This window comes from Xiphophorus couchianus, chromosome 15 (assembly GCF_001444195.1).
Source record: "Xiphophorus couchianus chromosome 15, X_couchianus-1.0, whole genome shotgun sequence".
NCBI classification, from domain to species: Eukaryota; Metazoa; Chordata; class Actinopteri; order Cyprinodontiformes; family Poeciliidae; genus Xiphophorus; species Xiphophorus couchianus.
Genome location: NC_040242.1, coordinates 11,166,568 through 11,190,037, shown reverse-complemented (window position 1 = coordinate 11,190,037; position 23,470 = coordinate 11,166,568). Strand labels below are relative to the sequence as shown.

Below are 23,470 nucleotides of genomic sequence, written 5' to 3'. Positions count from 1 at the left end.
TGGCCTCATGTGTCATCACTCTGAACAAAGGTCTTTAAAAACAGCCATATCTGTCACCATATATTAATATGGTATTTGTTCCTGATGGTTACCATTTGAGAACTTAGCAACGCAGCTATATTTATTTATTTTCTGATTTAAAGTGAAGAAAAAAATTAATGTGAGGATCCTGAATGAGCAACGAGTTCTGGAGTGTTGGTTTACACTACATGACTACACAGAATGAGGAATCAGCTTTCAGTAAAGTAACCGATCCATCCCTAAATGGAACATAGTGTCTTAAAGATGCAGATTATTTTACAACAACAAGTAATCCACTAACCTTTTTATGGTTGAGTTTACTTAAGATTGTGAAACTGACAGTCTACTGGTTTTTGAACAAACAACCTACTGTCACACCTTAGTGGTCACATGCCTGTTCTGCATTCACAATTGGGTGGGAAAACTCCACCTCTCTAATAAATATCGTAGGAGCTGTTGTTCCTGAAGGTCTATGTGTGACTTTGTGTGTTTGACAAGTGTTTTTTTGTTTTTTTGTTTACAAAAATTTGTTAGTATTTGGCTGATTTTTAAACTACCCTCCTATTCCAGTGGCTCCCTTCATGTTAGGGAGCTGAAGCCAGCTACCAAAATATCCTGTGAACTATAAGACACTTTTTTGCATGCCTTTAACATGCAGTGCATACCAGCTATGGAAAGCTTTTATGGGGTTTTTTGTCCTGCGGCGAAATGCAGGTTTATTAGGGAAGCAGGAGTCTGGAGAGCATGAATAACACGGAGAGTAAACAGAAAAGGTAGAAGGGGTAAAACAAGGTGCAAAGGAGGGTGTGGGGAGTGGTTGCCATGCTGGCTATCAGATGAAGGAGAAGGGCGGAGATCAGGGATCGCAGAAAAACAGAAAGGCAGGAAATAAGGAAGAAGGGAAGGGCTGACTCGTATTTCAGTTTAGTGTGTTTTAGGGTTGGGTGTACTCTCGGCAGCTCCTCACAGTCATACACTTGCAGCCTGCTCTCTCCAGAAGCAGAAAGTTCTGGGAATCCTCAGCAGACTGAGCTTTCTTTTTAAAACCGTCAGTTTTTTTTGGGTGTGCAGCAGGTGCAGCCTTCCTGATACACCTTATCTCAGGCGCTGATCAGCTGATTAGTCTTCCTGAACTTGGTGGCTACCAACGCCTGGAGCATTTTCTAATTCTCTTCTTTATTTTGCTTTTTTTGTAAAGAACCTTCCCCTGCTTGGTTTACCTTTTTCTCCATTACCAGCATCTACAATACTGGAATGGAAAACAAGAAGAATCGGGAGAAGACGAGAGATCTTTATTTGGCAGGAGGATAAGATATGTGACTGTGTTTTTGCTCTCATGTGAGCATGCAAATACCTTCATCCGGCTGGGAATAGACCCAGGGAGACTGACACTTCTTAACCTCTTCGTCTGCCGCTGCACTGACGGGTTGTGTGTCACCTGATGAGCTCCAGCGACGTGAGATAAAAGCACTGGAAAACATGCGTGGTTGTAAATTACAACTGCCAATTCGCTGTGATTGAACATTATCTTCTTGAAGTTTGGAAATCTCTCTCCCCACCCTTTTTTTTTTTTTTATGGAAAGCCTGCATAGAGGGGTGGATGTTTTTTCCAGCTAACTGGATTGCCTAATTACTCCCTTGGGTTTTGGAATCATGCCCAAAGACGTAAAGCAAAAAGAAACGGAAGAGATGTGGAAAGATGATTTGAAGAAAGAATTTCAGTTTGTGAAAGGAGGATGATATGAACGAGGTCGAAAGTTGGGAGCTGCCGAGAAGTCGTGATGTGGAGTCGGACAAAATACTTGGCTTATGGATGAAGTTCCTCCTGAAACTAATTTACTCCTCAATGTGGAATCTGATTGGAATGTGTGTGGATTTGGATTGCTTTCCCTTAATATTTGGAGTTACTCCTAAAACAGACATTCAACCACTGGATTAGTGACTAAGGAGGCTAATTATCTTAAACTATTTCATCTGACCTCCTCCTAAACTTGCTTCTCCGAGCAAAGATGAGAGGAGACCGGCGATCCGCTTCATTCCACAAGGAAAAGCCGGCAGGGCTTTCGCGGGCTCTCAGTTGGCTCAACATGTCGCCCCTCTCCCACCAGGGGAGACGCTTCTTCCACAGTCAAAGCGATCTCCATCTGGTTCCCAACCGCCGCTCGCGCTCACGCACTCATCTTCACATGCCTCAAAAAGACGAGGCTGAGGACGATGACAACTGGGTGTACAGACCTCAACACAAAATAGGTGAGAATGAAGAAAGAACATAAAAAACAAAAGAAATGCCCACTCAATCATTCTCTTTCCCTCTAAGACCAATGATTCAATCATTTTATTTATATGGAAAAGTAAATCTAGAAATAAATCTGTCTGCTTATTGCCTCTTTCTCTGTGTATTTACAACCTGCACTTCCTTGTTGCTATGGCGAGTGAGTGGGAGCTCTGTTTGGTTTAGAGGGTCGACATTGAGTTGGCGGTGAAAGAAGGCTCTGTGCATGTGCGTGTGTGCGATTGATAAATAAAGACTTGTCTGACCGGAAGAAGGTGACGTCATGTAAATGGTTGTATCACAGCCTGGTACTACTCAGAGATTGGTGTCAGGCAGAGGGTGTGTGTCATCTTTGGATGGCTGAGTATTGTGAACAAGTGAACTAAATGGATGAATTTATGCTTCCTATTTGGCCATCTTGGCTGATGTGAAAATGTAATTTCTAGTTCTCATAGAGATTCTTGGGTGTTATGCCTGGGATTAGTCCAGTTATACACTGATCGTATCTTGGTTTATACATCAGTCAGCTGTCACTGAGAGTTATAGGACAGTGGTTGTAACTGTAGCTTTTTCTTGAAACCTTCATGGAAAATGCACTAATGCTGCTCCATAATAAGTCACCTAATGGTTTAATAAGATCCACTGGTCTTGCAATGGTCTTCATTCTACACTGAACAAGCTTTCCTTATGTCACAGCTATTGATACTTTATAACTTTAGTTTTTTGGGAAAACAAAAGAGAACATTTTCAGTATTTTTTTTAGATGTGGTATTAGATGTGGTTCACCTCAGAATTAGACAACCAAGAAAGTGTTCATACATGGACTACTCAAACCTGGATTGAATCATTGGGCACTGACTACAAATACTTTGAAAAATGTGAACAAAAAAATTATGATTCTTCAATTTCTCTCAAGAATGCTAAAATCTTGCCTAATCGTGTTCTTGTAATTCCAGTATCATGCATCTTCTCTTTTGTGGATTAGTACTGAATAGTGCTGAAACACTCTGATTTAACTTCGTCCTTGCTTAGACTACTGTCTCTGTTGAATTTGACAGCTACTACAAATTGTATCATATTTTTAATCTGTCACTCTGAACAAATGAGAGCATTTTAATCTACAAATAAGTTCCCTGACAGGAATGTGAAGCTTGTCGCCACTGTTGTTGTTTATTGCACGTCTCAGTTTTCTGTGTTGTGTTTGAACATGCCCATTTCCTAAAACAGCTCTGAGATGCACATAACTTGAATAATTTGAGGGCTTGAAATGCTTCTATAAGTCAAAGAGCAGCACCCTGGTGAAGCTTAAATTGTCCCTTATATTAGATGTTTTTTTATCATAAAACATTAAACTGACGGCTCATTGGGCTCATACTATTCCAACCTCTTCAAACAGTTTGTCAGACAAACAATGTGTTGCAAAAATAACACATTGTTTAAAGTTTCTTGAACATGGATTGCTTGGCAATGTTACTGGAATTTCCATTGCTTGCCCATTGCTCTAATGTGCTGCTTTTAATATGATTTCTCTATACCTGAATATTTTTAATTATCTAAAGGGTCTTTAGATCCAAATAAATATTTTCCTGCATAATTGTTTGATATGCAGTCTGTTTACATCATCCATGTTTACTGCACATGTATTTCCCCAGAAAGCTATAACTCTTTTTTTTTTTTTTTTTTTTACTAAATCCTCGGTTTTACCACTATAAGTTTGTTGTACTGGCAAGCTACAAATGTTGAGGACACTAAAAAATTATATTTATTCCTTACTAAGACCAGGCTTGATTTTCTTTTTTTTTTTTACCAGCCAGACCTTTTAACAATGACATGTATCACATTTGCAACCCTTTGTTTCTACCATGCAAATGGTCTGGTAGCTTAATCTAGCGCTGCCCTCTTTCTTCTGTCTCTTCCTGTCTCTCTGTTATGTGCAGTTATGTCTTTTTATAGCTAATGCTAGGCCAGAGTCGGAGTCATAGACAGGTCATTCTAAAATTGTCCTCATCCAGACAACTCGTACTCCGTATACTTTGCAAAGGAAACTTTAGAGTAATTCTCCACTTTTGCATGCATAACAACTGGAGATCGCATTCATGCATTCACCAGACCCAATTACTAGACACGTGGGCCGCCATGCGCACTGCCTCAGAGTAAATATAGCTTTAAAATTACTGCCTTCAGAATCAAAGCCTGCAATTTTTGACGCAGCCTGTTGCCTGACTTTTTGGGTGTTTGCCTCTGTTGTCACGGTAATAGGTATGCAGCTGATTGTTTCCTGGTCAGGCTCAATTTGACCTTCCTGAGCCGCCTGGTACACAAGCTCAGGAACCTACAAGCTGCTGTAGGTTCTCCTGGTGAAGTTTTACATTTTCTTGGACAAGTTGATGTGAAAGCTGGAGTTATTTTCGGAGTTAAAAACAAATCTGATCATTACAACAGAACTTACGCTTGAACATTTTCTTGATTTCTGCTTGTCATAAGGCCAAACTTAAAAATTCTTGTCTGGAAAGTTCAAGACTAACTTAAAGCTAAACTTTCCTCATCCAGAGGCATGTCTAGGCTCCTGTCTACATTATTGCTTCTCATAAAGCTGTTTGTTATCTACAGTACATGAGGTCATCAAATAAAATGTAACAGATGTCAAATTCTGAGTCAAGACTTTGACTTTTGCCAAATGCAAAACATGTTGACATGAAAGTTGGGTGCTGTGAGGCTTAGTAGTATTTGCTTGAGGTTTTCTGTGGATCTACAGTATGTCGGTTCGGCTGGTAATATTTTCGAGAACACAGATTAACCTACATTGCCACTATACCTTGGCACTGAAATACTGTTGCAATCAGAACCAGAATTCGGTCTCACATAAATGTTATTAAGGAGGTATTTATACATTTTTGGCCGTGTCTGCTTGGGACAGTACTGATGTTTGCGAGATGCTTATTGAAACTCTTGCATAACAGTCTTAGAGCATTTGGGACACATTTCTATACACTGAAATAAGCTCATCATCACCATGTAGAACATTTGTAAATCCAGATTAGCAGATATGAACAAACCTGCAAGGCCTCATTAAAACTCAGACATGGAAATCATAGATTGTGGCCCTTTTCCCATGGATGCATCATGAGGCTGAACATAGATGATTAAAATAGCAAACATGCACACTTCCTTTAGGATAAATGGGTAAATCATTGGTTTAAACTGTGTCTAATTGCAGTTTTCTGTCTTTTTTTATGTGCTGATCAAAATGTGATCTCCTGTAGGTAAGTTGCTTCTTTTTTCTGGTTTTCATTCCTGAACGTTCTGGTATTTTTTTCCCCCTAATGGTACAAATGGATAATGAACAATGGAAAGGGAAAAAAAGCCAAGTGATTATATTTGTTGAACAGGATTTCAGTTTTAAAGGGGATAGAGAAATGGCAGCTTATTTTAATAGGATCCATTCCATTGATGTGGTCACAACACAATCCAACAGCTTAAAAACTGTCAACAATTGAAGTAAAGCTCTGTCAGGGTCATTTTTGGGACAGATCGTATTTTTTCTCTCACTCCGTTTTATTTTGATCAAAAAACATGCTTAACCAAGAGGCCTTCATGCTTAAGTATATTTCCTACCTCAACTTCCCCCTGTTTGCATGTCTGAACCTTCATGCCTGCTTCAAGGAGCTTGTCGTTTTTATCTGCCCATTCTTATCACGCACTGACACAGCACACAAAGCTCACACTATCAGACCACAATGTGCTTGTGCAGCACTGCATGTAAGAATGGATGTGAAGCACTCTGATAAGCATTAGTATGGGCCATTATGATCCAAGACTTATGACGGTGTTTTATCTGGAGACAAAGAGACTGATAACTGCGGTCTGATCAAAGTTTCAGTAACCTGAATGTCTTGTAAGAATCAGATAGCAGTCTTTACCGCAAGAAGGGGAGGAATTAGATGTTGCTGTTGAACAACAAATCTCATACTAGAAACAGTAAACACAAAACCAGTACAATTTTGTTTTCCAAGTAAACTATAGCAACTTGCTTATCACAAGTTGTTCTATGTTTTTTGTATGATTGTGTGGAAAATACAATCTAAAAGTTACATAGAAAGGTAAATAAAAAGTGTGTGTGTGTATATCTATAAATAGATGACTGTCTTTTGTAAATGGAAATTTAAAGGGAAAACGTGCAATTTTTAATGTGTAGGCTACGTATAGTAAAGCAACATTTACTGGTGAATTTAGTATATTTTAATTTGGAGCAAGGGAATACAAAGAATAATCTAAACAAAAATGTATTTGGATATAAAAAAGGAGAAACTACTTTTTAAGGTTTTTTCTTTGTTTTACTGTTAAAATTTAAATATAAATGTTCCTAATTTAAGTGTGCATTTTTTTTTAGTTGTACAATTGAGTCAACTGTGTTTTAGAGTTGAGATATCGGTCTCTTTATCAAAGATGTTTTACTAAGAAAAAAATAGAAATGTTCTTTGAAATGTTTTTAAAAAGGTTTATTATGTTGGTACGGTTTATAATATTTGAAGAGAATTTCCCTCTTACTTTAAAAGCTTCAGCTCCATGAGAATGGAGATTTAATTCAGCTGAAGCAGTTGCCTTTGAGGCATAGCTCTTTATTTTTATTGACATGCTTAAAACTGAAGCCATTATGGCTGAGCACTTTCCAGTTAAAGTGGCAGCTTGATGAGGGGTATTTTTACGGGCTGGTCAGGTGGGTTTATTTAGGGATTTACATGTGTTTTTAGTTGGGACTGTTTTTACGGTCTTTTCATGCTGACAGTCATGCTGTCACGCTTAGACAGCCTCTGCCTCTAATTAATTCAAGGCAGATGAGTCGGAACCCACAGGCCATATTGACAACGGATTAGCTTGTTTATGAGAGCCAAATACACGCAAAAAAGATGTTTCAACCCTTTAATAATTAATGAAATAACACTATTTTATGTTATTTCTTGTGGTGTTCAAATAGAGATTCTTTAAAATTTTACCTGTACTCCAAAGATTTTATTTAGCCTGGGAACTTAGAACACACAGTTGTTCTTGATTTGTTTTGTTTTATTTTTTATTTTTTAATCTGAAGTGCTTTCCAGTTGGTCTCTGGAGAGGATCGGGTTTATAAAATACATACACACAAATATGTTTGTTTGTGTCACAAACAAACATACGTCCCTCATTCGGAATGTTTTTTTTTATGTCCTTGACCAACTCTTGAAGTGTTTCAGTCACATATTTAAATTATGAATGGTTGTGAAATGCCTGGGGAACAGTTTAGACTAAAGCTAAGATAATTCAAATACGTAATGTTTTCCTTATCTAGCAAAGAGCAGCTTCTTAAAGAGACAGAGACCCAATTTCAAGGTGTCAAATTATGAAGTGCAACTATGTTGCCTTCAGTTATAAAAATGCATTATATGTCAAACATAACGTAAAAGAAATTTGACGTCGCGATTTGTCTTCTTGAAATTGGCCTTTGTCTTTCTAAGGAGCTCCTGCTCTTTACGACACTCCGCCTTCAGCACGTCATCACAACAGTCCTTCTCCATTATGCCATTTACAAGTGTTACTTGAATGAAAAGCTCAGTTTCACCAGGTTTTTGTTAATTGATGTTGCCTCTAGACTGGAGGAACTGTGTGGGGAAGACTCAAGGGAGGGATGCTGTGTGAGGCTCGGCTCGGCTTGGAGACTGCAGCTCCAAGGAGGAGCTTTGTGGAAATAGGCGGTGCTTTGTGTGATCAAGTGTTTAGGCGTCCCTGAATAGTTGTCATGGGACATTAAAGAATTTCTCAAACATGCATGCAAGAATCAAAGCCATACAACAAGTTTGTTTTTGATGAAGTAATAACATCATAGCATGATATAAAGTTAAAAAAGTTGATTTTACATAATACCGTCCCTTTAATAAACGTATTCAGTCCTCATCTTTGTGTTAAGTGGCAGTCAAATTCGTAGGGCTTGTAATCTACCAAGCTCGTGGCTGCAACTGATAACAAACAGTTGAATTGTGAGGATTAAAGCGATTATATTTGAACAGTGAACAAAAGATCAGTCTCAAACTGGGGCCCCTGTCTCACTGCAAACTGCTGACTGCCCAGATTCCCGTCTACAACCAATGTCCCAAACACTTTCACAGGGTGGACGGGGTCGCTTTCTTTATGCTTTTTCATGCTATTAAATTCACTTTAATTTAATTTGTTGACCTAATACTACGAGTTTATTACATTTTTTGTCTTCATCTAGCTGCTTTAAGGAGACCAACACAGAAACTTGTGGTTGTTGAGTTTTAGATAGAGGCTATGCTTCAACATCACATCCATCCTCGGATTGGGCAGGAATATCAGTGGGGGTGAGAGAGAGGGGTGGTCTCTGAGCGGTTTCCTGCAGTGTAGAAGTTGGCCTGCTGCCACTCAGAGCGTGCACATGTGTGTGTGTGAGAGAGGAGAGAGGGAGGGAGATGGAGCGCGGATCGAATATGTCAGGATCTGAATGTCGGCGTGCGGACAGTTTGAGCGAGTGGTTTGGAGAAACGAGGAGAGGAGGAAGAGTGCACGGCAGAGGATTACCGGGAAGAAAGGAACCAGAGGGAAGAAACCAGTGTTAGTTTATTGTTGCATGAGGAGGTGAAGGGACATGTTCTGTCTGAAAGGTAAGCGTGAGTTCATAACATCGAAGAGTTTGCTTTGTCCGCGTTTCTGTGAACAAACTCTTGACTCTGTGAGACAAAGAAAAGTTAAACTCCCACCTCCCTTACTGACAGTCCTTGTTCCACATCCTTCCTTATGCGCTTCTCTTTAGTGAAGGGGAAAACTCAGCTTCTTTGCCTCTTTAAGCACTTCTTTCTTTGTTCTGGTCTCTGATTTAGCCACATTAATAAACTTTATTCCCACCCTTTCCTTTCAGTTAACCATTCTCAGCCCCCACACTCCTCGTTGTCATTTGAATTAATTACTCATGGATTTCAAGAAGCAACAGCTCGTTTTTTTTCTTTCATGTGTGAGCTTGTTGACCACAGTAACAGCTGGTGAAGCAGCAGCTGCAAAGTGAAGCCATGTGTTGGTCATTACTTGATGGTAAGAGGAAACTAATTTGTGTTTTTTCTGGAACCTTTAAAATAGGTTGGAAATGGAAATTGTATGATAACCTCATGTAAAACACATTACATTTCTATGTACCGTATAATCATATTTACGTATACTAAACCACACTTTTGAAGCTGAACACGTAATCATACACCTGATCGAATATCACATTATTAAAATAAGAATATTCGTGCTATTTATTTATTTTGGTGTAAATATGTAGAGAATAAACGTTGATTCAGCTCAGTAGAAGTTTCTACATATTTATTGGCCAGAATCTAATGCCATTTTGCTTTGCTCTGTGTGTAGTAAATTAATTCATACGAGCTGATATTAGATTTATAATTAGTCAGGCTATCTGCTAAGGTAGCCATCCGCCATTTGCTTAACAGAGAGTGTAAATGCATCAAATTGATAAAAGTAAAGTCTGGGTTTCTGCAGGACCTCCAATATAAGCCTGGTTTCCAACCCAAATTCCTAAATTTGTACATTTGTTCATCCATTGCTTCTTCTGTTTATAGAGTTTTTTTTTCCTTTTGTTCAGAAATGTCTTAGCCTCATTAATTCATTCCATGTGCTGAGAAATTAGGTCATTAATCCCCATTAGAAGGAGTTTAGTTGGATATTCAGCCTCTTGTGTGAGTGAGTGTTTTAGGGAGTGTTCAAAAGTAATGGCCAGCTCCTCTGCCGTGGAAAAACATGTATTTTAATCAAGAAGGGATTTGAAATGAGGGATATCAGCTGCTGGATATTAGCTTTAACTTTCTAGAATTGTTTGAAGTTAAATGGAAGCTGTCAAGGTGAATTCATTATGTACTGTTCACAACAGTTTTAAAAGATAAGTCATAATGATCTAAAACGGCTTTTAAAAAGTCTTGCATTTAACTTGTATAAACTCCTGTAGTTTTAACAGTGAATATTTCCAAACGGCTCAGTTTGTCTTTTTTTGCTAAAAGCCTTCTTTCAGCCAGCTGGCCTGCAGTGTGTAGCTACTGGTTGGGGAGGGGCAGGACTGTGATTATCAAAAACCTTGATACCAAAAGCTGACGTATGTCCAAATTATTTTTTTACTCTCACTTTTAAATACTTCATAAGCCTGCTGATCTAAACTGATACAACTGTTTCTGTAAGAATCTGTGTGCTTTAAAACTACATTTAGTCTCCTTATGTAAGAACATAATGTTTATTTTATATCTAATTTTGGAACAGCATCAAAGACATGATAAAGCAAAGTTCAAGAAAACCTTGAAACTAAAACTAGAATTACAAAAAAACACTTTATCATAATACTTATCTATTGTTACTGATCAATACGTTTCATTTTTCCATTTTTCCATACAGTCTTTAAAGGCCAAAATAATGCTGGATGATATGTTTACTGGAACAAATCTGGTTTTGATTGACTGATTTCTGCTGTTTTTGCTATTTAGCAAATTCTTCCTCTGCAGCCATTTTTTGGGCTGCTTGTAGATTCACAGCAGAGGAAATTAGGTCATATAAACTGAACACATCAACTGTATCTCTCAGTATCCCAGTTTTTCATCTGTATGCACTAAACCATGCTGTGAAAGACAGTCCACAGAGATTGGGACTCTTAAAAATGGACTGAAACAGATGTTGCACCAACACTGCCAATTTTATTTATTTTTTTAAGTTTAATTTTTTACTGAAGCAGTGTTGATCATGAACATTTTCAACCGTCACTTGGTTCATGTCAGCTGAAATGCGTCCAGTTTGGCTTTTTTAGCTTCAAAACTCTTTAGCATACTGACCCAAATACTCTGCATCATGTTAAATTCTGTGATCCAACCACTAGATTACACAGTTTGCCAGCTGATGAAAGATTGCTTATATTATTTAAACAAACTCCCCCTCAGCTCTAAGGCAGCTGTGACACTCTTCTGTCCGTGTTCCTGCACTCCCAGCTGTGGTCGGAGAGAATTCCCATCTGTTTCCACCACCAAAACCAAAACCTCGTATTATAGCATAAGACCTGTGTGTGGGTAGATTTATGCTCCCTGATTCGGCTCAGCTTTTCGTGCGTTACATAAGTTATCTCAGGGCTTGAGCCCCAGTGGAGAACGTGAACATGGGATGGGATGTGTTCAGGGATTAGTCGAAGATGAAGATGTCACTCGGATGAGGAGGGTTCCTGTCGTGTGACTGGTAGAGAAATTCTTCATCTCTGTTAGCATCTGTGAATATAAGCCCTGCTTGGAGTTCAACTGACCGCCTAGTTGCAAGTTTACTTAAGGCCGTCTTGGGCTCTGTCCAGTCCGCAAGAACATATTTTTGGCTGAGCTGAATGCGGTCCACTGTGTAACTGATCTCTTCAAATCACTCCAACGTGTGAGAAAATGGAGGCTGTTGATGTTTCTGTTAAGGAAAAAGGCAGTGAAAGTCTAATCTAAAGTATCCTGAAGAATCTGCCAAGCTCATATTATGAACAACAAAACAATCCAGACTGTTAAACTACAGTTTATTATTGATCTCATTGCTGTGGACATTCATGCAGTTTTATGTGGACTGCCTTTTACAATATTAACCTACAACATATAGTCAAAATATTAGGGTATTATCTATAAATTTTTGGTGTGTACATATCACATTTTTTTGTCAAATTAATGCTAAAATTATTGCTTTTAGTTCTAAATTTGTCAGTTTATGTATAAAAGCACTTCATGTATGAAAGCACAGGAATATGTATTGATTTGTTACTCAGACAAGCATTTTTAAGCTTTTTCTTTGTTTTCTAATTTTCTTCATGAAATAACAGTTTGATTAGGTCAGCTGTAGATTTAATTTGACACAATCTGAACTATTTAGCCACATTTACAAGAATATGATGCCTAAAAACTCTAATTGCTGTTCAGTATGGAGGTGGCACCATCGTGTTATGTGGCTGACACCAAATCAATGGTTCACAAAATGGATGGCAGAACAAAGACTTCCGCTAAATATTTCAACTTTAGGTCACATTTCTAGCCAGGTTTTGGAGTGGAAAAAGCAGCCTACCGTTCCTAAACCCATTTAGTTTTCACCCAATATGCGGTAGAATGCAATTCTTGTTTAAAACTGCTTCATTCTTCCAAGAAAGGATGAAAAAGAGACATTTTAATAATCATTTAGTGCCTTGAGTTAATGTTGCTTTCATAGAAAAACTGTAAATTACTGAAGCATGACATTTTATCAGTATAAGCTTTATTAAGCTGTAGTACTATACCTAGAAGAGTATTTTCCTGGTTGCGTTTGAGTCACAGCATTTTACCTTGGTTGGAGCAACAAGTCTAAATTAGACCACTGACTGTGTTGAGCTCTCCGAACTTGTAAGATGGTGATGGACCCCCCTAACCAAAACACCTGTGCAGTCCATGTCTGTAGAGACTGTGACCTGTTGACCCTCAGCTGACCCATATCCTCGCCTTCTTGGCGTGGATCACGGCGCTGATGGATGTTCTCACGCTTGATGTGACAGTGTGATTTTCTGCAGCGGACAGGAAGGAAGGAGGTGTGGAAATGAAAAGAGGAGAGGAGAAATATTTCTGGCAGGGAAGTGGGTTTATACTTTAAATTCAGGTGAAAGGTGAATCTCTTTACATATTCAGAAATCACAAATATGCAACCCACCCAAACTAAAATATCATGATATAATGATTTTTAAAGTAAAATGATTTTCTTTTTAAAAAAACTAACATTTTTAAAGAGGAGCTTGGGATCTTCAAAAAAATGTAAAAATTAGTCAAGAAAATGCAGTTTTTATTGGTAGCATTTTTGTTTTCTGATTGATCTTTTAAATTTATCTAAAATTAATCTGCAGTTATCACTAATGCCCTTTTTAATTATCTGACTGATAAATGGTAGGCGGGTTTGGATGGCGGTATTAAGAGGAAGTCTATGATGAAATGGTGATCTCTGTAAACAAGTCAAAGCCCAAGAGGAAGATTTTGTTCTTGATCTGCAAACAATAAAGGGCAGAGTTCCTGTTGGCCATCAGTGGGATCTGCAGGGATTGTAGTAAACCTTTTGTCCCCTGAATAGACTCACCAAAACAATAGTTTTTTTTACTGTAACTTTAGAAATGTAAAAACTTTGAGTCTTTATAACAAGATCTTATTGTATTTTTAACCTGAAACGGTAATTAAAAGGCACAAAAAACTTTTCCCAAGAAGCAAGTGTGAAGTTTAGAGAGACAGAGTGGGAAAGTGAACCATGGGAAGACAATGGTCGACTCCCTGTGGACGAGTGGAAGACTTCCCCAGACAGAGGACTTACTCAGCATGCAGGTGCTCCTCTTGGTCCTTTCAGAGACACGTGTCCATGGAAACCATTGTTTGTCTCCTATGGCCTTCCGCTCCCCCCCTTCCAACCACACAATATCTGTGCAAATGTGGGTGTGCATCCACAAGAATGTAAAAACATGTCTATACATCCCATCCTAACCTAAGCTGAGCATTACATCCTTCCAGAAGAGGACCCACAAGTGTTCAGAGCCACTAACGTGACCACTGACAGGAAGTGGATGGGATTCCGATCCTGAACACACAGAACCAACTAAATGATGTCCAGTTGGTTGTGCGTTGATGGTTTATTGTGCACAGTTGCATGCATGTGTGCTGTTGGATTGAGGACAAGTGCAGTTCAGGCCACAGTCTGTGGACTGTGTGTTTTCACACTTTGTTTTTTGTGTCTGTGTGTTCCTGTGCATTCCATGGTTTGTCACTTATAATTTGTGTGTGAGAGCACCATGGTTTAGGGTTTGGTTAATCGGCTTGTGTGTTGGCTGCCTCACCGAATGATGTGGAAATGATAACTGTTGGTAATGGCTGTTTTAGCCCCTGGTTATCTGTGGCGGCTTTGGCACAGTGACAGTCACTCAGTCCCTCTTCCTTTTTTAGGTTCATGCTCTGCTGTAAAAAAAAAAAAAAAAAAAGAACAGGCAATCACTGTCAGGTAATGACTCCCTGAACTAAAACCTCATAGATTTTCTAAAAATAAAATGGAGAAAACTGAACTAGTTTTGTAAAAATAAACAAGTTAGGAAAGGATCCAGAGACTCACAGAAATCTATTTGACTCTGAGGAAAGCATGTTTTCTGGAATATTTTGGGGGTTTTACAAGTTGAGATAGACTTCCCATGAAAATGAAGTAAATTTTAGCTTAAGACAGTTACTTGGTGTTTTTGACTTTTAATATTAATTTAGGATTTAAGAGTGAAACTGGAAAAAAAATTAACAGCTCTAGTTCTGAAACATGGTTAGCTAAATAGATTATAACAGTCTTCTAATATAGATTTTATTCACTGAAATGCTGAAGTTTATAAAAAGTGATAGGGTATTGATGTAAAATGAAATCGAGCAATACTCGTATGAGTTTTTACAGTTGCTGTTTTTATCCTTAATTGCATGCTTTTTTATTGTGTAGACTTCATCTTGCATCTGATTAATTTTTGCAGAAATTCTTTTAGACTTTTGACTAATTGGCCATTTTTGTTTGCCCTTTTTTCTCTCCAATTAGATATCATTAATTTTAAGAGAAACTGTGGAAATACATGACTACTAAAAAATACTTGTTTATAAACTGGTGTGAAAAGAAAAATACTAATTACCTTAAAAAACTGCCAATGTTTCTAAATCCAGTTTGAAAACTGAAACAGGTGGTTGAGCCTTATTATTATCTCCTGAAAGTCTTGCTCTCTTTAACAGCCTGAATGAGCACCAGAATTTTCTGGGCATGTTTGATGAAATACTTTCCTTCTAAACACCTCCTTATATCTCTGTACTTCCCCTGACTTTATTATTAGCACCTAAGTGATACTGAAAGTACTTGTTTTCAGAAGTAACTTCTAAACCTAATAGCTGTATGACGCATTCACCGATTCTAAAAAGATAGGATTGTTGAATTTCATAGCTGCCAGTCATTCAAGAAATGATTTTTTGCATTACTGGAGACAGGTCATTAATTCCTTTTATAAGTAATCTTTATATTTTTCCAAAGTAATGAAGGAAACATTTATACTATTCTTCTTACTGTGTATGATTCCCTTTTATTTCATGATCACTCCTCAATACCTCAAAAAATAAGATTACAATCAGCCAGGATATGTTTAAGCCACCACTAGGGGGAGATATTTGGCCATTGAAGTCTTTTAGCCACTTTCCTCCACATTTTCCATTTTTCTATAACACATAGCTATGTCTACATGTTGGGATTTAGATGTTGTCCATCTAGATTCCAACATGTAGTTCTCTCTCACTTGACATAAGGTTTGTTCTGGTCATGGCTACTCTCAACCTATTTGTTAATCTCTCAGTATTTACTGACCTACCACTTAACTTTTCATCTGGTGTCTGCTGTGCTTACACCTGTTTGTGTCAGACTTTCCAATCTGCTCTCCACATGGTGCTCTGCAGCCTCCGAGGCAAAAGGCCAGAGCTTCAATAATTAGTAAGTTTAAACTGCTGGGATTTTTTTTTTACATGGAGGTAAATCTGTTATTTGGCCCAGGATAACGTTTGCCAAAAGTTTGCATGATTTTTCCTGAAGCTCTGCACATTTGTGTTGAAGAATTGATGCACTTCATTACCAGCAGCCTGGTGTCCATCTGTGTTTTATGTCTATCACAATCAGAAGCTAGTAGTAAGGGTCTGGTGGCTAGATAATCTGGTTTTACAGATTAGAAAAGCAGCACCGAGGAGCAGCGGGAGGAGGAGGAGCTGAGAGGAGAGACCATGTGGACTTCTCTGGACAATGCTGCTGCTTTCTCAAATGGAAGTAGGAGGAAGAAGGGTGCTTGTTGATGCTTTTCTGAGGACTCTTCTGAAAGTTTGGATTTTCCTTTAAAAACGCTCACTTTTGGATAACTGCTTTCTTGAGCTTTGCGGATCTTTTTTCTGTTTATAATGTGTTTTAGGACCACATTGGTTCTGGAAGGAACATAAAGCATGTCTTAACCACAGGTATTTTCAAATAACTCACTTCCACTGGATTTAAAATGTACTTTTGCTGTTTTAAGAGTATTGCAGAAATGTACTGTGGTCAAATTTGTGGCTCACAACTCATGTTTTTGCAAGATGCTTGGATTCAGTCATCCCACTGACAGCCATGACTCGGTTTTCAACAACTTTGTGCTGCAATAGCGCTGCAAAATATTTGTGTTGGAGTTGATTCCTGTAATCAAACACCATTCGTACCCAGCACCCTCCCCGCCCCACGCCCTTTTTGTCAGGCAAATCAATTCAAGTCAATAGCATCCCTGAGAGGAGGAAAGCAAAGACAAAAACGGTAGGAGGAGACGAGGTGGGGGGATAGAGTCCCATGTGGGTTTCAGAAACCCCTCTACATCTCCATCCTATCCTCCTAGAAATGAAGGGGGGAGGCATATTGAGGGTTTGAGTGCAGGGGGAGGTCTCAACCACATCACCTCTAGCAGAGGGTCCTGAGAAGGAGGCTTGGACAAGAAGGAGGAGTAGTTGGGGGGCTTAGGTCCTGGAGAGAAGGGGAGGGCAGGTGGCAGAAGGTTAGGTCTTGGTCCGAGATGATCACATACATACAGTGCCTCTCATCTGAGCCAGTGGTCAGTTGCTGGGACAGAGCCTGCTATGAGGACCGGCCGGGCGGCAAGCAAACTCTGTGCTCTTTCAAGCCCTGCAGCAACATGGGGAACAGCCTCCAGGGTCAGGCCTGCCCCAGTCTCAGGTCCCCCAAACCAGAAGGCTGCCTGCGCAAACGTCTCCTCTCCGTTTCGAAGGTGCACCAGAAGCAGGACTCGCTCTGGACGCCCAAACCACTGCTGGGACCTATGGTTGAAGGGTCACCGGGGAAAACAACAACCTGTTTGGAGGGAAAAGGTAAAAAATTGAGAGACGACAACTTTTGTCATGTAGATCTTGTCGATCAACACTTTTAAAGAAAGCGTTGTGATTGCAGTGCTTTCTGCTATCTGAAAGCTGTCCGTAGACCTCTCATGCATTTGATATGGGAAATAATTTAGCTTCTTCTACAGATTTTTTTGAAGTCACTGAACTGTTTGAGGAAAATAGTTCCACACCATTTGTCAGAGCAACGGTCACAACACATGGAGGAGAAGCCTTCCAAGCTGGGCTTTGTCTCTTCCTATTAGCTGATTTCCATCCTCCTGTAACTGAGTGATCTGTACCGTCTGTTGTTGAGGGTAAATCTCTGAGTGTGTGTGCGATTCTGTATGATTTGCTGGATGTCCTTTGTGGGATGGGTATGGATTGTGACTTTATGACTCCAGTCGTCTTTACCCATTGGTAATGATTGGGTTCATCCAGGCAAACCCCAAACGACCCTCACCAGAGGTTTGCATAAGTACTGTTCATAATGCATGAAGTTTGTTACTTGGGATTCTAGTTTTGCGTACCTGCCTTTGAAATTTGCTAATGTTAACATTCTAGGTACAATGCATTGCAAAAGTATTCATACCCACTGAGTATAACAATACTCAACACTCAAACCTTTACAACTATTAGCCATGCACCCCCAAATCAATTATTTATAGATAAGGGGAAAGAACTGGAAAACTTGTTAAATGAAGGCCACAAAGTTCTTTTTGCAGATTATCATAAATCTTGTTAGACTCTGGTCAGATGAGAAATTTGGACCTACATGCAAAATGTCTGTGTGGTAGACAACTGTTATCGAACCTCACTCTGAACACCCTTCCCCCATTGTGCAACGCGGTGGTGACAGCATCATGCTGTAGAATAATTGCCTTCTGCAGGAACAGGAAAGTTGATCAGAGTTGATGTGAATTGGAATAGAGCTAAATGCAGGACAATTTTGGAGGAAACTCTCTTGGAGGCTGCAAAAAAAAAGTTGAGTGGAGGTTCAGCTGCTAGCAGGACAGCAGCTGAACACTCTTAACATTCAGAGCTTCAATTTATTAGTTTGGATCAAAGCTTATTCAGGAATTGGAATGACCCAGTCAAAGTTCAGACTTAAATCCAGTTGAACATATCCCAAATCCACCCCATTCAATTTGATTGATCTTGGTCTAGTTTGCAAAGAACAATGGGCAAAACTTTTAGTCTCTAGATTATGGATGAAATAATGATACAAAGGTATCTTTATCTCAGTATACCTGTACTACTTGGATGGCAAAAATGTTGCGTAATTATTTAAGTATCATGCTTCTAGACCCGCTGTGACTGCAATATATTAGGAAACGCCTGTAAAAATATTGACTCAGGCCAATGCAAAATAGCACTTAGTCAATATAGTCCCCCTGTCACATAAACTACTAATAAAACTGAAGTTTGTAGTTGTCATGCGACAAAATGTGAAACTTCTGTATGCAGCCATGCACAAATGACATGCATAACTGCGTGTCACTTGGGACACATGACTGAAGCCGCTCCACTGGGTGTCCACCCCTGGGAACTGGACATAATGGCAAGCAGCTGGAGGTGATGGGCCAGGCACGCAGGGATGTGTGTAAGAGAGCTAACAGTCTGGGGATGAAGGAGCTGACACCCGGTTCGGGTTATGGAGGTGACCCACTTTCAACTCTGCCACTACATAAAGGAACCATTAGAGAGACATGATGAGGTGGAATGAAATGCCTTTGACTTATGTCTAGACTTCTTTTGTGTACTGTACAATATACAAAACACCAAATCTCTATAAATAAAACATCGAAGCTGTGCTAAGCAGGATCCGTTGTAACCTTAGATCAGTTTTTCTTTTTGGCTCTTTAGTTGGTCCATGCACTTTTTGTAACTGTAAACTACAATAATAAAAAAAAAGAAGTCTGAAGCTTAAAAACGTGCTGCCAAGCGACCATAAAAATGTCCTCGCGATCACTTAGGCTAATGCGCCCTGACAGGTCAAGATGTAGCAGCCTTTGCTACTGTATTGTCCCTGCTCTCGTCGTTTAATCAGCGTCCAACTGCTGGATTAATGATCCCCTTACAGACAAACTCCCCCAGACTGGAACTTGGCTAATTCGTTCTTTGTTCACTTTTGCTTACTTGATTTCATGCTGATTTATCATTTTCAGTTTTCTTTGTTCTTTTTCTAGAAAATGGTCTCCTTTTTTACAGGGGAGTTTATGGCTTTGAATTATAGTCAGATTTCTTTAAACCAGATTTATCTTTCTATTCTTCTCCAGCTTTTCTCTGGAGCAGCTTTTTGACAGGATCCCCCATAAACCCTCGATGGAAATAGGCAGGGTCAGTTATTGGCCAATGAAAGCAATTGCTCCCTGGGGAAGGGCACCTGAGAGAGGTCAGGCTTATAGAGTAACGAGATGAGGCTAAATGAAATGGCTCTTGACTCTTAGAATGGGGGGAAGCTCGGCTAAAATCCAGTTAAGGTAATATGATTTTGGTTGTGGGAATTGGAAAGGGGTCTGACCACAGTGCTTCATCATAATCTCCTTTTGTTTGTTTCCTAGACACACAAACATAATCACTTTATCATAATTTTTAGCATTTAAAATAAGAATAGAACAGCTCAACTGGAAGCTTGAGCTGTTCTATTCAAGCTTTCTTTTTGAATAGAACATCTCATTGCTGTATCTTCAGCAATTCAGCAAACATGGACATTTTTATGACCCCAAAATGGACGATTCATCCGTTCAGTGTTTTTTCTGACGTAAGTAGTGTAGGATTAGTTGTAAATGGCTCATAAATGAACAATGAAATGTTAGATTCCCCTGCAAAACTCAAGACCTAAATCCAGCACATTCCCAAAGACTGATGAATACAGACAAGTGCACACTTTGCCTGAATGTGCACGGCAGCCATGAATAGCAGGTTGGAGGTGGGAGAACAATGGAGTGGAGAGCATGACACATAGCTTAATGAGATGAAGGAAAAGGGGATTTCTCACACACATGTGCACGCACACACTTTAAGGATTTGGGGGTCAGGGGTTGGTTTGGGTCATTCAACTGTAAAATGGGTAAAGGCTGTTTTTCTTCAAAGCAGCTGTGTTTCTCTCAATTTTTTATTTTACTTTTTTTTTTGTCTTCAATGCTTCACCTCTGTTAACTGGATTAATGTGTCATTTTTTTACAAGGTAATTTATTATGACTATAATAACCTCTGGTGCTCCAATAATCTCAGGTGAGACATAATCACCGAATCCTGGAAGAGGTGCTTTAAGCTCAGTAACCTTCATGAGGAAAAGCTGGTCAGTTATTAGTCAAATGGGTGTCAAAAAAATATTAGCTGATAAATAATGGCAGATTTTTTTTAATCATGCATTTTTACAATTTTGACCTCTTGATAATTTTTTAATTAAAAGTTATTACACAGCTGATTTTTTCAACTAGCTTTAGCATCTGTTAGCATGAGTGAGACCAGCGTAATTAAGTCTATGAAGACAATAAAAACACTTTACTTAATTTTGAGATTTCCAAAAGTATTTCTAAATCCAGTATGTTCCATAACAGAAGCTCGAAGCTCCAAAAAGACAAATACAACTCCATTCACCCTTCCTGTTATCTGCAGAAATTCTTGTTCTTTCTTATTCTAACCCTGAAGGAACAAAAGACCTGTCTAGATGTGTCACAGAAAATTGTTTTCTATTAAATATCTTCTAACATCGCCATTCTTTCTCTGGCATCACTTGGACACTGTTATAAGTGTGTCACCAGAATGTCATTAATAAAACACTGTATTTTTTATTTCACTCTTAGAACTTATGTTTTTATTTTTATTTTACATCTTTTTGGTATTAAAGTTGATATGAAAATTCGGTTTCTGGGTACAGATTGAATGTAGCATTAGTTCTCCCTGGTTGCAGAATTCATGTTATTTGCACATGAGCAACAGTAATAGCTGTTCAAAGAAGCAGTTTGTTTAATCTTTTCTTAAAACGGTTATGTTATTGATGTTCCAGAGGTAAAGCATGTCACTTCCATTTGAAGACTTATTGTTGCAAACATTTTATCTGAAAGCAGGTCTTTAGAGTTGGAATTTAAAAGAGTGGCATAACAGGATGTGTATGTATTTTTTAAATCGAAAAGTAGCAAAAATTTTAGGCAGCATTTAAATACGTATTATGGCAGATTGTAACTGCGAACTACTGTTTACGGTTTGTATTAAAGCTTTATGTATCCAGTTAGCAGGTTTTATCATTTTATGTCTTTGAACAAAAGTGCAACTTCCCAACACTGAACAGCCCACGTACCTCGTCAGATATTCCAAGTAATTTTAAACTCTCGTATAACGGGATGTGTCACAGATATGGGTTTTTGTCATGAACGTGAGTCACTAATAATGAATGTGTCTGGGCTCAGCTGGCTCTTCATTCAGGAGATTGGAAGTGATGAAGGAGAGGACTGAGTCAGCAGTGTCACCATGAAGGGACCAGGTGTTGGAGAGACTCTCTGCCCCATATGTTTTACAACGGAGTTTTACTTAGTGATATGATTATCACATCAGGACATAACAGCCAGATAATCACTGGGATCTGCAGGGACCTTTATCCCATTATTGATTAATTTAGTCAGAGGATTGAGAATGGGAGAGCTGTGACAAAGCAGATGGTCGCACTTTTTTTTTTTATAAAGATATCAGATTATCATGACAATGGTACCTTTTGGTTTATGTTCTAGTGTTTCTAGTTGGTGTCTTCACTCACTCAATGAACATCCTATCAAGGTTAGGTTTCCTGTTGATTTCTCTCTGGTATTTGGAGCCACCTGGTGGTTTAATTGTGGGAGGACATCAAGATGAATTTGAGATCTTTAGAGTGCAACTATTATTTTTTTTTTTCTGCCCTCTCATATTTCTCTCATCAGACTCGAGTTTCACAGGATTTGTTTTGTGTCTGCAAGACAGACAAGACACCTGTGATCGATAAAAAGATGGCAACCAACTTTGTTGATAAGATGTCCTGTCATTTTGTGCCAGACAGTTAGTCTCATAAGCTTTGCACATGGGTTAAATTAAATAAAGCACATTAATCAGCATGCATGCACATCCTATTAAATAAATTTTTAGTCCACTGCCGATGAGCTAGGCAAGTTTTTTTCCAGGCCCCTCCAACTCCAGCTTTTGCCTGCTGAAATCCCACACTAGTCTTAATCAAAAAATCTAAGTGAGCGGTGGTGCTGGCTAAGCGTGCTTAATCACTGGCTGCACAGACCTCAGTCACAGCTCATTTCTTTAATGAGAGCTGCTATAAGAGGGAGATTTCTCCACCTCACGCTGCTTTGAGTCTGGTCTGCTGACGTTAGCCCCGCTTGCCCCGATGAGCTGCCTGTTGCCTGTCTGCAACTTATTCTATTAATAGTTTGCAAAAATGATATTAAAAATGCATGCACTGTTAATGTTTAGGTATTTCCCTGATGCAAAATTAATTCAATTACATGGCTTATGATTAAATATTGAAGAACATTCCAACTAATCCGAGAGTGCACATTTAACCAGCTCCATCTTTTATTTCTCTTTTTCTACTGGTGTATCCCCAGCTTCAATCCTAGACCCCAGTTAGGTCCCAGTCAGCTGGACGCTTCCATTGAGCCATTCAAAGCCCAGTCGAGCCTCTGAAAAGCTCATGTCCCCCCATTGAGACTGATTACAAAGGAGAGAGCGAAGGGACATGGAGGAGAGAGAAAGTGAATTTAAGAGCCTCTTTAAATCTGTTGCCTTAATGAGTTGTCCTCACCATGGCAACATCTTTTATTTGAAGCTTTTCCCTACACATGCATGCATAGGTGGACTCGGGATGCAGACCAAGTAAAATGTAGAAATAAGGCGAGTTGCAGCTGCCTCTTTATTTGTGCAACCACAGGAAAAACTTAGCTGATGATGGTGGTACTTTATTATTTTATTATTATTATTTTTTGTGTGTGTGTGTGAAAATGAGCTAAATTTGTTGATTGTTTTGCATGAAACTAACCTGGATTGAATTTCAAGTTATTGCTTATTCTCACCAGTAGGGGTCATAAGAGTACATACAAACGAAATAATCCGAGGGGAGGCTTCAAAATCTGTATTTTAATCACTGTTTCATTCAGTAGTTTTGACAAATACATTTGTAGAATATTTTCTAAGAGAAAATTAACAGATTGAAAATATTTTGACAATAACTAGATAGAATTATGTTTTAATTATTTCC

At 38.9% G+C, this 23,470-nt stretch overlaps 1 protein-coding gene across 7 annotated transcripts in view; it reads left to right on the top strand.

Moving 5' to 3' along the window:
- The window catches only part of nhsl1b (NHS-like 1b), a 98,545-nt gene that overhangs the window by 36,045 nt on the left and 39,030 nt on the right, over nucleotides 1–23,470 (top strand). Inside the window, exon 1 of one of the 7 annotated variants that reach the window (XM_028040668.1) lies at nucleotides 929–2,271. The exons of 3 other annotated variants lie outside the window; for them this stretch is intronic. In XM_028040668.1, coding sequence (XP_027896469.1) covers nucleotides 2,031–2,271 — 241 coding nt within the window. In that variant the 5' untranslated portion in view covers nucleotides 929–2,030. Of the gene's footprint in view, nucleotides 1–928; nucleotides 2,272–8,671; nucleotides 8,944–9,276; nucleotides 9,368–16,895; nucleotides 17,224–23,470 lie in introns of those variants that run through there. 3 more of the 7 variants (XM_028040674.1, XM_028040673.1, XM_028040667.1) reach the window with 3 other exon arrangements.